The 15,219-nt window shown below is 41.9% G+C and overlaps 2 protein-coding genes across 2 annotated transcripts in view; both read left to right on the top strand.

The window, feature by feature from the left end:
• The window catches only part of LOC140197046 (alpha-1,4-N-acetylglucosaminyltransferase-like), a 50,203-nt gene extending 47,529 nt beyond the window's left edge, over positions 1-2,674 (top strand). The window contains 1 exon segment of the mRNA XM_072256976.1: positions 2,072-2,674. Within this exon segment, the coding sequence (XP_072113077.1) occupies positions 2,072-2,674 (603 nt within the window).
• Positions 2,675-11,767: 9,093 nt separating this feature from the next.
• On the top strand, positions 11,768-14,164 carry LOC140197045 (alpha-1,4-N-acetylglucosaminyltransferase-like). The gene is made up of 2 exons (XM_072256975.1): positions 11,768-11,776; positions 13,562-14,164. Exons 1-2 carry the CDS (start codon positions 11,768-11,770, stop codon positions 14,162-14,164), a joined length of 612 nt encoding a protein of 203 aa, XP_072113076.1.
• Positions 14,165-15,219: the final 1,055 nt, after the last annotated feature.

Below are 15,219 nucleotides of genomic sequence, written 5' to 3'. Positions count from 1 at the left end.
CGTAGCTGTTACACCTTACTCTGTATTGATATTCTTTTATCTTGATATGTCTCAGTTTCCCCAGCTATGTGTAAAAAGCCCCACTGTCTTGTGGGCAACCTTGGGAGAGACAAAGTCTACAGGAGTAAACGAGACAGAAAAGCTGGAGTGGAGGTCCTCAGGCAGCTGGTTGTCATTGAACATCCTTCTGGAATCTCCTGCAGCCAAGCTGATGCCAATCATATTGCTTCATAAGCTTTCCTTTGGTCTGCACTGGTGAGACCGAGAGGGAGATTTTGACGATTGGGCATCTCAGAATCTACATACCTTCGTCCAGGCTTGTGATGATGAGGATCATCACCCGTTGTCCTTCGAGACAGACAGATGCCAACGAACACACCTCAGTACATTGATAATGTTTTCACCTTCATGTACAGTATGCAAGGTTTACTTTTCTCTGTTTATGGTATATGTCACAAATAAAAAACGATTCCAGTATCATTCGCAATTAAATTTAATGATGCAGGGAAGAAGCCTCATTGAGTGTGGGACTTTAGGCTTCTGTATACTTTTTTATAGCTGATCGGTCAATGGTGTTCAGCCTGTATTATACAGCACCACGTGCTGTCGACTCTCGGCACTCTTGTGGTTCCCATTTTACTTACCTCTTAAGGAAGGCCTTACTTTCCTGTAGTGGTCTTAATGCAAGTAGGAACCTCAGATTGGAGCAGGGAGAAGGTCAGAATGAGAATCAGCTTTATTATCACTGACGTATGTTGTGAAATTTGTTTTGTGGCAGCAGTACAGTGCAAGATATCTGATTGCAGAGGAAATGAAGATATTCTGAATACATCGATTTTGGGTCCTCATGCTCTTGTTATCCCCGATGGTAATAATGAGGAAAAGGAAGCATGTCCCAGATGGTGAAGGTCCTTCGTGCTAAAGTGGATTTACAACTGGCTGTGTGTTAGGAAGCAAAGGGTAGAAGTGGAGGGTTGCTTCTCTGATAAGATGTGTGTGAAAAGGATCGATTCTGGGACTTCTGCTGATTAACAGCAATGACTTTGATGTAAGTATCAGATCAACAGTATGATACATAAGACTGGAGTGGTCAGGGATATCAGTGATACTGAGGAGGGTTGTCTGAGGCTACAGCAAGTTATAGCTCAGTTGGAAAGTTGGCAGAGTGACTGCAGCTGGAATTCAGTCCTGAAACATTCAAGTGATGCACTTAAAGATAAAGATTAGATTTATTTGTCAAATTGAAACATACAGTGAAATCATTGTGTCAATTCAAATTAATTAAATTTGTGTAGGGGAACACCTACAAAGGTTGCCACGCTTCTGGGACCAACATACCATGCCCACAACTCACCGACCCTAACTGTAAATGGTCATGGGGGAGAGCATACAAATTTCTTACAGACAGCGGCGGAATTTAAACTCCAAATGTTGATTGCTGGAAGCTCATCCTTGAGTGACCAAAGACAACAGCTGTTTAGCTTTATTGCTCTCACTTCAGCCTTGTGCCTCAGGTGACTTTGTTTTTTCCAACTCAGACTGGTTCAAATGTGTCCAACTACATCAGTCAAACTTAGGATCCAGACAACCCAATCAAAGGCTGCTTACAGTTTCCTTCTGCAATCATGCCACTTTACATAATAAATGACTTTTATCTGAGAATGAACTCAGGTTTTGCAGATCATTAGCAGAAACTCCTTGTGTTCACGTTCATTTGCTCTGCTTAAGCTCTGATGAGAAAGAACCAGTTTACAAAACAGTTCACAAAATAGTGGCTGCAAGGACAATCTCACAAAATGGCTGCGTCTCTTTGTGCAGCCACTTGGCAAGAATAAAGACATCTTCTCTGTCTGTTTCCATAATCCTTGCCTCATTTCTGTTCATTGATTTGTAGATCTTTCTGGCCAACAGTACTCTCATGGTCATACTATGTATGACAATGGTAGTATTTCACTTATGATAAAAAACTGTCTTTAGCATCAAGAAGAGAAAAAGAGATGGAGAGATGATGTTTAGCAAGAAAGAAAATTAAGTTACTGCATGAGACATTTCCTTCTCATTTATACTACAGGTAAATCTAAAAAAGGAGAGGTATTGGACTCACGTACTTGCTGATGGCTGCAGGTTAGCGTTGATCTGGAAATATGGAGGAATCTACCTGGATACTGACATTATATCATTGAGATCTATACGATTTGCTAACTTTACATGTCCGCAGAGCACAGAAACTCTCAATAATGCAGCACTCGGATTCCATTATAAACACCATACCTTTTTGTGGAATTGCATGGAAGATTTTGTGGCCCATTACAATGGAGTTATTTGGGGTCACCAAGGTCCTCAACCGATTACCCATGTGCCGAAGAGATGGTGCAATATTAATAAACTAGCCGCCTTCATTGGCAAGGAATGCAATGGCATGTCTATATAGATCACAAATCGTTTCTATCCAATCCCATACCAAGCATGGCAGAGATACTTTGCTCCCTGGAAAAAAGAGCATACAGAACGGGCCTTTTCAGATACGTATGGAGTACACGTCTGGAACTTTATGAATAAACAGAAGAAAAGCAAAGTTGTTGCTGGAAGTGGATCATTACTTGAACATTTTTTCCAGTTGCATTGTCCAACTACATACAAAAACTTAATTCAATCCAGCAATAGTAGATCCTGATTTAGGACCTGATATTGCACAATGAGTGACATAATTAACTTGGCAGATTTTCCAAACTTGACAGATTGTCCGAAGAGCAGTTTGCATGTAGTGTGTGAAAATAATGAGAAATTCAAAGTTCTCTACACCATCTGGTCAGAGATACTGATTGCAGTGAAAGTCTCAGTGACATTGAAAAAGATTCCTTACATTTTGTTGACCAATTTGAAAGCCAGTGTGAGCTTTTGTAGGCCATCTTATGTTTATGTAGGCTGTAACTTTTGATTAATGTAATTTCTAACTTTAATTTTTAACATTATTGTAGAATTTAGTTGCCATACAAGCATTGATCATCTCACGTGAATGATCATCATTGATCATCTCACGTGGGCTCTGGTGGATCTTCCAGTAATATCTGTCTTCCTTGTTCACCTCCACATTTCTTCAAGGCCTAATTGGATCAGGGTATCACATTGCATCTTACCTTGTCGATTTAGAACATAGAACATTGAAATAAAACAATACAGCACAATATATGCCATTTGGCCCCAATGTTGTTCCAATCTTCTGAGGTGTATATATTTCAATGCTAGGAGTATTACGGGGAAGGTGGATGAGTTGAGGGCGTGGATTGACACGTGGAATTATGATGTTGTAGCAATTAGTGAAACTTGGCTACAGGAGGGGCAGGACTGGCAGCTTAATATTCCAGGGTTCCGATGTTTCAGATGTGATCGAGGCAGAGGAATGAAATGTGGGGGAGTAGCATTGCTTGTTAGGGAAAATATTACAGCAGTGCTCAGGCAGGACAGATTAGAGGGCTTGTCTACTGAGTCCTTATGGGTGGAGCTGAGAAACAGGAAAGGTATGGCCACATTAGTGGGATTGTATTACAGACCACCCAATAGTCAACGAGACTTGGAAGAGCAAATCTGCAGAGAGATAGCAGGCAACTGCAGGAAACATAAAGTTGTGGTGGTAGGGGATTTTAATTTTCCATACATTGATTGGGACTCCCATACTGTTAGGGGTCTAGATGGTTTAGAGTTTGTAAAATGTGTTCAGGAAAGTTTTCTAAATCAATATATAGAGGGACCAACTAGAGGGGATGCAATATTGGATCTCCTGTTAGGAAACGAGTTAGGACAAGTGACAGAAGTCTGTGTAGGGGAGCACTTTGGTTCCAGTGATCATAACACCATTAGTTTCAACTTGATCATGGACAAGGATAGATCTGGTCCTAGGGTTGAGGTTCTGAACTGGAAGAAGGCCAAATTTGAAGAAATGAGAAAGGATCTAAAAAGCATGGATTGGGACAGGTTGTTCTCTGGCAAAGGTGTGATTGGTAGGTGGGAAGCCTTCAAAGGGGAAATTTTGAGAGTGTAGAGTTTGTATGTTCCTGTCAGGATTAAAGGCAAATTGAATAGGAATAAGGAACCTTGGTTCTCAAGGGATATTGCAACTCTGATAAAGAAGAAGAGGGAGTTGTATGAAATGTATAGGAAACAGGGGGTAAATCAGGTGCTTGAGGAGTATAAGAAGTGCAAGAAAATACTTAAGAAAGAAATCAGGAGGGCAAAAAGAAGACATGAGGTTGCCTTGGCAGTCAAAGTGAAGGATAATCCAAAGAACTTTTAAAAGTATATTAAGAACAAAAGGATTGTAAGGGATAAAATTGGTCCTCTTGAAGATCAGAGTGGTCGGCTTTGTGCGGAACCAAAGGAAATGGGGGGGATCTTAAATAGGTTTTTTGCGTCTGTATTTACTAAGGAAGCTGGCATGAAATCTATAGAATTGAGGGAATCAAGTAGTGAGACCATGGAAACTGTACAGATTGAAAAGGAGGAGGTGCTTGCTGCCTTGAGGAAAATTAAAGTGGATAAATCCCCGGGACCTGACAGAGTGTTCCCTCGGACCTTGAAGGAGACTAGTGTTGAAAATGCGGGGGCTCTGGCAGAAATATTTAAAATGTCACTGTCTACAGGTGAAGTGCCGGAGGATTGGAGAGTGGCTCATGTTGTTCCGTTGTTTAAAAAAGGATCGAAAAGTAATCCGGGAAATTATAGGCCGGTGAGTTTAACGTCAGTAGTAGGTAAGTTATTGGAGGGAGTACTAAGAGACAGAATCTACAAGCATTTGGAGAGACAGGGGCTTATTAGGGAGAGTCAACATGGCTTTGTGAGTGGTAGGTCATGTTTGACCAATCTGTTCGAGTTTTTCGAGGAGGTTACCAGGAAAGTGGATGAAGGGAAGGCAGTGGATATTGTCTACATGGACTTCAGTAAGGCCTTTGACAAGGTCCGCATGGGAGGTTAGTTAGGAAAATTCAGTCGCTAGGTATACATGGAGAGGTAGTAAATTGGATTAGACATTGGCTCAATGGAAGAAGCCAGAGAGTGGTGGTAGAGAATTGCTTCTCTGAGTGGAGGCCTATGACTAGTGGTGTGCCACAGGGATCAGTGCTGGGTCGATTGTTATTTGTCATCTATATCAATGATCTGGATGATAATGTGGTAAATTGGATCAGCAAGTTTGCTGATGATACAAAGATTGGAGGTGTAGTAGACAGTTAGGAAGGTTTTCAGAGCCTGCAGAGGGACTTGGACCATCTGGAAAAATGGGCTGAAAAATGGCAGATGGAGTTTAATACTGACAAGTGTGAGGTATTGCACGTTTGAAGGACAAACCAACGTAGAACATACAGGGTTAATGGTAAGGCACTGAGGAGTGCAGTGGAACAGAGGGATCTGGGAATACAGATACAAAATTCTCTAAAAGTGTTGTCACAGGTAGATAAGGTCATAAAGAGAGCTTTTGGTACATTGGCCTTTATTAATCGAAGTATTGAGTATAAGAGCTGGAATGTTATGATGAGGTTGTATAAAGCATTGGTGAGGCCGAATCTGGAGTATTGTGTTCAGTTTTGGTCACCAAATTACAGGAAGGATATAAATAAGGTTGAAAGAGTGCAGAGAAGGTTTACAAGGATGTTGCCGGGACTTCAGAAACTCAGTTACAGAGAAAGGTTGAATAGGTTAGGACTTTATTCCCTGGAGCGTAGAAGAATGAGGGGAGATTTGATGGAGGTATATAAAATTATGATGGGTATAGATAGAGTGAATGCAAGCAGGCTTTTTCCACTGAGGCAAGGGGAGAAAAAAACCAGAGGACACGGGTTAAGGGTGAGGGGGGACAAGTTTAAAGGGAACATTAGTGGGGGGGCTTCTTCACACAGAGAGTGGTGGGAGTATGGAATGAGCTGCCAGACGAGGTGGTAAATGCGGGTTCTTTTTTAACATTTAAGAATAAATTGGACAGATACATGGATGGGAGGTGTATGGAGGAATATGGTCCGTGTGCAGGTCAGTGGGACTAGGCAGAAAATAGTTCGGCACAGCCAAGAAGGGCCAAAGGGCCTGTTTCTGTGCTGTAGTTTCTATGGTTCTATGGTTCTATGGTAATCCTTTAACCTACTTGAAGAACAATTTAACCCTTCCCTCCCACATAGTCCTTCATTTTTCTTTCCTTGATGTGCCTACTAAGATTCTCTTAAATATCCTTAATATATCTGTCTCTACCACCACACCTAGCAGTGTGTTCAATATATATGCCATTTTCTGTATAGAGAACCTGCCTCTAACTTTCAACCATATACTTTCCGCCCAGTACGTTAAAGTTATGTCCCCTTGTACTGGCCGTGTCCACCCTGAGCAAAAGTCCCTGGCTGTCTATTTGATTGATGCCTCTTATCATCTTGTACGACTCTTATCAAGTCAATTCTCATTCTCCTTCTGTCCAAAGAGAAAAGGCCTAACTCACTCAAGCTATTCCCATAAGACATCTTTTAACTATCCTGGCGTCATTGTGATGAATCTCACCTCCAAACTCCCTGAAGCTTTCATATCTTTCCAATAATGAGGCAAACAGAAATGAACACAATACTCCAAGTGCTGGCAAAGCAGACCTTTACAGACCTGCAACATTACCTCCGAGCTTTTGAAATTAACCCATGAGTAATGAAGGGCAATACACCATATGCCTTCTCGACAACACGATCAACCTGTGATGCAACTTTGAGGGACCTATGGACTTGGGTCCCAAGCTCCTTTTGTTCATCCTTACTGTTAGGAATCCTGTCATTAATCCTGTATTCTGCCTTTTCAAGTTTGACTTCCCAAACTGAATCACTTCACACGGCTGTCAGTGAGTTGTGGTGGTATGTAAGAGTGGGATTTGGAACTGCTACTTTTCAATTAAAGTGTTGATCAACTGGATTAAGTAAATGAAGGGTTTGTTGCCAAGTTTGTGGCACAGGTTCTGTTGAGGAAGCAGAAGCCTTGGAAAGATTGAGGAGAATGGACAAAGAAGTGGCAGGTGGAATACGGTGAAGGGAAGTGCAGACTTGCTGGGCTAATGATGTCATCTGGAAATTCACTAACCCATATTTTCACATCCTTACCCAAGTCATTCATAAAAATCACCAAGATCCCTGTGGAACACACGGGGCAGATTGTGCTCCATCAACCACTGCCCTTCGCATTCTGTGCACAAGCCAATTTTCAATCTACACAGTCAGCTTCTCTGAAGCCATTACTTCTGATTTTCTGAATGAGCCTACCATGGAACACCTTGTCAAGGTCCTTACTAAAATATATATACATCACATCCACTGCTCTGTCTTCATCAATGTTTGACACATCCTCAAATAATTGTTCAGGCTTGTGAGGCACATACAAACTTTATACTCTCAAATGTCACTTTTGAAGGCCTCCCACTTAACAAGTACACATTTGCTAGGAAACAGCCTGTCCCAATCCTCACTTGCCAGATCCTTTCTGATATCATCAAAACTGGGTTTTCATCAATTTAGAAATTTCAACCCACGAATCAGAACTATCTTTTTCTTTGATCATTATAATCAGTAGATGTGAAGTGTTTCCCTATACAAACCTCTGTCACCTGCCCTTTCTCATATTTAATAGTGGATCAAGTATCGTATACTCTCTCATTAGGATTAATTAAGGAAACTTTCTGAACTCATTTGACACACTCTATCCCATCCAGTCAATAAATGGAAAGATAGAATCTATCCTGACTGTGCATTGTGTGACATTTTCTCTGACTATTAACAGCACCCCTCTTCCTTAATCCACCCGACCACTGTCTGTCACACCTAAAGCAACGGAACCCTGGAATATTGAGCCGCTAATCCTGTCCCTCCTGATCCAAATTTCGCAATAGCTACAATATCATAATTCCATGTGTTGATCCACACCTTGAGATCTTCTGCCTTTTCTACAAAATGTCTTCCATTGAAATATACACAGCTCAGGACATTCGTTGCACCATGCTCAACCTTTTGATTTTTGACATTTTCTGAAGTCTTAACACCAACTGTCTCCATTACCTCTGTTCTGGCGCTCTGGTTCTCATCCCCCGTGCAGCACTAGCGAACTTTCCCGCTCAGGTATTAGTCCCCCTCGAGTGCCTACCCACATCCGATAAGAGTAGCATTCAACTCTCCTGAATGAGATCTCAACTGTACTAACTGAACAAATATAAAGAAGTCAAAACAATAAATAAACTTTGGTTAAAAAAACTATGTGCAGCCTTTCACTTTCTCTGACTAAAACCTCCCCTTGTTGAGCCCTTAAAGAGCTAAAGCCTCAAAACCCCACTCAAACACTGTCCATTCCAATGATGGCCACTCCTCTTCCCCCGCTTTATTTTCATTTGTTCCTGCCAATTAATCCCAATCAGTGACTGCCCATTGCTCAAAACATCAATCTGCTGCAAGTTGCTGCCTTATGTACTCGTATACAGATGCAATATACATGGTTAATTTAGTTTTGCTTGGACCATCCATAGCTTATAGGCCTTGCCCAACAAGTGTGATCTGTGTTCTGTCCACGTTTACAAGAAAATATCCTCTGCCCTTCACCCATCATTTGTAGGATTGAAAGAATAGCAACCTATAGTGTTGTTCAGCTTATCAACTTTGTTCTCGGGGAAAATGGAGCATGGCCGGGACTAATTTGTTAATATTTGGAGTGGTACATCCTGTTAGCGAGAAGTGCAGGTTAGTGTTTCATATCATACACTTTAATCTACAATCAAAGTCTCAGTCTCATTCCGGTTGCTTCTTTTAAACAAACATGTTAGAGTTATAAATAAACCTTCATATGTCATTTCTAAAGGGGACCCAATCATTTCCAATCAATCCCCTGGCCCATTACCCGATCTCCAAAACAGGGAATGGTGGCACATTTTCATTCAGAAATTGGTGTTCTCTGTCTGTAATTGGTTGTTCTCTCTCTTTTTTTCAACAATTCTCTTAATTCCAGCAGGTTCAAGAACTGAACTCACTAAAAAGCAAATCAAAACCACCTAAACACTAGTCCCCCTGTAAGGGGTTTCTTCTTTTATGTTACTGCTAAGGCTAATGAAAATGGCTTCTTTGTTTTGTTAACTGCTGAGAAAGTGCTTTTCTTTCGCGGCTTGTTTGGGTTATATTACTGATAAGAGCATTGTATTCATTTGTTAACCAATTAGGATAGATGTTATTCTTTCTTGTGTGTCTGTAAGCTATTGTTTCGCAGGCTTTGGGGCTGACAGAGATGGGGACAGAGAGAGGAGGCACAATGAGGTAAGCTGGGTGGCGGGACGGACCCCGAGTGGGAGTCCGAGGCTCAGGGCCTTTGGCGAGGAGAGGAGACAAAGACATACTCGTGTGGAGCGTTTGGTCGATCACCGTGGTTGGTCCCTGGCGGCGAGTGGAGGAGGTCGGAGGGGATCGAATGGTGAAAAGAAGACTCCATTAACTGAGCTCCAACTGTGTGCATGAAGAGGTTAAACTTTGATAAGTTTGGCACCTTTTGCTTTGCTTTTATATTTTCTCTCTATTAATTACATAGTTCCAGTAAGATGTATAAGGTGTAATCATTTAATCGTATCTGGTGTACTGTCTGTTATTTGGTGTGGTGGGGTACATCACACAGAATCTACACAAACTTGATTATCCAGTTTGGCGGGGCCGAAGGCTGCTCCCCCTAGACAAAACTGAGCTGAGCGAGCCTGAGGCTTACCAGGGGGCTACACCCCTATCGACACAATATCCATATCCTTCCTTCTTCCTCACATCCATTGCCAATCCAAACATCTCTTAAAAGCCTCCAATGTATTTGCCTCACAAATACCAGGCAGCCACCACCCTCTGAATAAAAATTGTACCCGTCACATCCCCCTCGAACCAACCCCCTCTCACCTTCAGTGCATGCCATTTGGTATGAGAACATTTCTACCCTGGGAAACAGATATTGGGAAACATCTACATGAGGAAATCTGCAGATACTGGAAATCCAAGCAACACACACAAAATGCTCTCTTTTTTCTCCCTCTGTCCCTCTCACTATATCTTCCTATGATGCTCCCCTCCCCCTTTCTTTCTCCCTAGGCCTCCCATCCCATGATCCTCTCCCTTCTCCAGCCTGGTATCCCTTTTGCCAATCAACTTTCCAGCTCTTAACTCCATCCCTTCCCCCTCCTGTCTTCTCCTATCATTTCCGATCTCCCACTCCCCCTCCCACTTTCAGATCTCTTACTATCTCTTCTTTCAGTTAGTTCTGACAAAGGGTCTCGGCCCAAAACATCGACTGTACCTCTTCCTATAGATGCTACCTGGCCTGCTGCGTTCACCAGCATTTTGTGTGTATTGTTGGGAAAAATCTCAATGGATGGGCAAGTGAGTGTAGGTATTCCCTTTTGTTCAAGTGTCTGATGGTTGAGGCCAAATGGCCTGTTTCAGTACTGTACCTTCTATGTTCTATCTTCACATTTAACTCAGTACAGTATTCTTTCCTTTGGAGTTGTAAAGCACCTGCTTTACCGTACGGTTCTTTCTCTCCAGTTCCTGAGCTCTGGGGCTGATGGGGAATTTGGTCCTCCTGTCTGACTCCCAACAGTTAACAAGTTCCTTTCATTATCTTACAGGGAAATGTGTTCCATTCTCACTGTCAATCTGCACCAGCATGGCCCACCTGGGGATAATCTCACTCACTAATATTTTTGCAGCTCTGTTCATGGAAAAGTCACACATTATGAAAGTCACTCTCCACTTTCTATCTACTGATTAACAAAAACTGAATAAAATTTCTTTTGTCTGTCAGGAATGATGGGTCCATTGAAGTCTTAGGATCCTAGTGGCTGTTCCATATTTACTTTGGAACTAATGGCATTATAATCACTAGATGCAAAGTGTTTCCCTGCACAAACTGTTGTCACCTACTCTGTAGCAGATCAAGTATTGCACACTCCCTCATTGGACTTCTACATTTTAATTGAGAAGAATTTCCTGAACACATGTGACAAATTTTATTTCATCTACTCATTTTGCAATATGCAAGCCCCTCTCAATACATGGAAAGTTAGGAATCACCTTATGCTTCTTGCAACAGTCCGCAATCTCTACATATTTTTTCCCTGAAATCCTACAGCCTGTTGGGTTGTCTGTAAAGTGGCCCCATTAATGAGGTCAGACCTTTCTTGTTGGTTAGTTCTCCCTAGTCAAGTTTTCCAGTCTGTCCTGACAGAGCACTGCCATGACATTTTCCCTGACTATTAATGACACCCCTCCTCCTTTAATCCCACCTGCTCCGTCAATGGAACCGGAACCCCAGAATATTGAACTGCCAGTTCTGCCCTTCCTGCAGGCCAATTCTCACTAGTGGCTGCAATGTCACAATTCCAGGTTGATCCATGCTCTGAGCTTACCTGCCTGTCTACAACTGAAATATACATATCTCAGGATGCCAGTTGCATCATGCTCAACCTTTTAATTCCTGACTTTGTCTGAGGTCTTACCAACATCTGTCTCCACAACCTCTCCACTAACTGTTCTGACACTCTGATTCCCATCCCCCTGAAACTCTAGTTTAAACCTTCATACTAGGATATTAGTGCCCCTCCAGTTCAGGTGCAAACTGTTCATTCTGTACAGGTCCCCCCTTATCTGGAGGAGAGCCGAATGATCCAAATATTTTATGTCCTCTCTACTACATCAACTCCTCAGCCACATGTTCAACTGTACAACCTTCCTAGTTCTTCCCTCACTAGCACATGGCACAGGTAACAATTCTGAGGTCACAACCATGGAGGTCCTGCCCTTTAAGCTCCCACCTAATGTCCTGAACTCTTTATGCAGAACTTCATCACTTGTCCCAGCCATGTCATTGGTACCTACATGGACCACATTGTCTGAGTGTTCACCCTCCCACTTAAGAATGCTGAGGACTCAACCCAAGATATTCCAGACCCTGGCACCCAGGAGGCAATGTACCATCCTGGAATCTTGTTATCGCCAACAGAGCCACCTATCCATTCCCTTAACTAATAAATCCCCTATTACCACAGCACACCTCTTCTTCCCTTTTCCCTTTTGATGTAGTCTCAATACCATAGACCAAACTGCTGAGATTTTCCTCTGTTAGGCCATCCCCCCCCCCCCGAACAATATTCAAATTAATAAACTGTTGTTGAGCTAGATGGCCACAGGGGTACCCTGCTCCCTAACTCATTTTCCCTTCCTAACTCTTACCCAGTTTCCTGTGCCAAGCACTTTGGTTATAACTATCTCTCTATATGTCCCATCTATCATGCCTTCAGCCTCCCAAAAATCTGTCGTTCACCCAGTTCCAGCTCGAACTCGGTAACACAGATTTTTAGAGGCTGCAGCTGGATACACTTCACACAGTTGTCGTAGTCAGGGACACTGGAGATCTCCCTGCTTTCTCACATCCTGCAAGATAAGCATTCAACAACCTGCCTGGTATCTCTACTGTTCTAACTGAGCAGATGTAAAGAAGGGAAGGAAAAAAAAACTTTACCTAGAGCTTTGTATTTTTGCCTTCTCTGATTAAAGCCTCTCTTCACTGAAGCCTTGAAGATTTCTCTAACTCTATCCACTCCAAAGACGACTGCTGCACATGCTTCTGCATTCTTTTAATTTGCTCTTGCTAATCAATACCAGACACTGATCGGTCACTGGTCAGAGCTCAAATAAGCTGCGGTGATCCACTGCTGCCTTTTTCTACTTGGTCAGTGGACCTGGTTGAAATCTCTTCCTCTCAAACTTCTGATGTACGAATCGTCACTGGTCAATATTCCCAAATGCTAAATGGTCGCTGGTCAGAGCTCCAAGATAGAGGTAACATATCAATTGTCAATGAGGCTGAACCAGATTGACAAGAGGCAACAAATATTTTTGTTGATTTTAGTGTTTTGGATAATCCATCGATAGCCAGTGGTGAGAATAAAAATGATTTTAATAGTGTTATTGGGGAAAGCATCTATCTTTTGACATGTAATCGGTGAAGGTGCTTTGGACATCTACGACATCTTTCAAATTGATGGACAGTCTTTACATTGGACACTCTGATGACAAAATTTAAGGAGTATTTTGTCCCAAGTAAAAACATCACATTCGAATGAGAAGTTATTTTTCTGTGAACAGAAGCAAGGTGTCAGCTTTGACCAATACTTAGCTGAGCTTCCCACACTGAGTAAGTCCCGTGAGTTTGGAGAGTTGAGAGACTCACTAGTTGGAGACAAAATAGTTTGTGGAATGGCAGATGATGTTCTCAGAGAAAGCTTGCTCCGTGACAAAGATTTGATGCTGGAAAAAGCCATGAGTATGTGTAGGGCGGTGGAGACCATGAGCACGAGGTAAGGAGCTACTCAGTGCAGAAAAAAAACTGCAAGATGTGGAAACGGAGGGGCACAGCACAAGACATTTCAGTTGGAACTAATGCAAAGACCCACTGATCATATAGATGTAGAGATAGAGAAATGATGTTTAGCAGGAAAGGAAATTAGGTTAATGCATGAAACTTCTCCTTGTCATTTATACTACAGGTAAATCCAAAAAAGGAGAGGTATTGGACTCACGTACTTGCTGATGGCTGCAGGTTAGCGTTGATCTGGAAATATGGAGGAATCTACCTGGATACTGACATTATATCACTGAGGTCTATACCGTTTGCGAACTTTACATGTCCGGAGAACCCAGAAACTCTCAATAATGCGGCACTCGGTTTCTGTTATAAGCACCATACCTTTTTGTGGAATTGCATGGAAGATTTTGTGGCCCGTTATAATGGAGATCTTTGGGGTCAACAGGGTCCTCGACTGATTACCCGTATGCTGAAGAGATGGTGTGACATTAATAATCTAGCCACCTTCATTGGCAAGGAGTGCAATGGCATCTCTATATGGATCACAAATCGTTTCTATCCAATCCCATATCCAGCATGGGGGAGGTATTATGTTCACTGGGAAAAAGAGCATATAGAACGGGCCTTTTCAGATTCGTATGGTGTGCATGTCTGGAACTTTATGAATAAACAGAAGAAAAGCAAAGTTGTTGCTGGAAGTGGATCATTACTTGAACATTTTTTCCAGTTACATTGTCCAACTACATACAAAAACTTAATTCAATCCAGCAATAGTAGATCCTGATTTAAGACCTGATATTGCACAATGAGTGACATAATTAACAGCAGATTTTCCAAACATGACAGATTGTTCGAATAGCAGTTTGCATGCAGTGTGTGAAAATAATGGGTAATTCAAAGTCCTCTACACCATCTGGTCAGATGTACTGATTGCAGTGAAAGTCTCAGCGACATTGATGAAGATTACTTATATATTGTTGAACTATTTGAAAACCAGTGTGAGTTTCTGTAGGACATCTGTTTATTTTTACCATAGATTGTAATTTTTGATTAATGTAACTTCTAAATTTAATTTGTAACATTATTGTACAACTTAATTGCCATACAAGCATTAATCATCTCCTACAGCCTCTGGTGGATCTTCCAGTAATATCTGTCTTCCTTGTTCACCTCCATGTTTCCTCATGGCCTAGTTGGATCAGGGTGTCACATTATATCATACCTTGTTGATTTAGAACATAGAACATTGAAATAAAACTATAGAACACAATTTAGGCCATTTGGCCCAAATGTTGTTTCAATCATTTAACCTTCTTGAAGAACAATCTAACCCTTCCCTCTCACATAGTCCATTTTTCTTTCCTCCACGTGCCTATCTAAAATTCCCTTAAATGTCCTTAATGTATCTGCCTCTACCATCACACCCTGCAGTGTGTTCAATGCATCTGCCACTTTCTATATAGAAAACTTGCCTCTGAATTGCCCCCAATATATTAAAGAAATGCCCCCTTGTACTGGCCATATCGACCCTGAGCAAAAGTCTCTGGATGTCTACTTGATCTATGCCTCTTAACTTTCTTGTCCAACTCTATCAAGTCACCTCTCATTCTCTATCTGTTCAAAGAAAAGAGCTCTAACTCACTCAACCTATCCTCATAAGACATCTTTTCTAATCCTGGCATCATTGTGGTAAATGTCCCCTCCACCCTGCCTGAAGCTTTCATATCCTTCTGATAATGCGGCGAGCAGGAATGAACACAATACTCCAAGTGCTGGCAAAACAGACCTTAATAGACCTGCAACATTATCTCCTGGCTTTTGAAATCAACCTCTAAATAA

The sequence above is a fragment of the Mobula birostris genome, chromosome 4 (assembly GCF_030028105.1).
Source record: "Mobula birostris isolate sMobBir1 chromosome 4, sMobBir1.hap1, whole genome shotgun sequence".
NCBI classification, from domain to species: domain Eukaryota; kingdom Metazoa; phylum Chordata; class Chondrichthyes; order Myliobatiformes; family Myliobatidae; genus Mobula; species Mobula birostris.
Note: the sequence above shows the minus strand (reverse complement) of the source record. Positions and strands in the feature narration are given on the sequence as shown.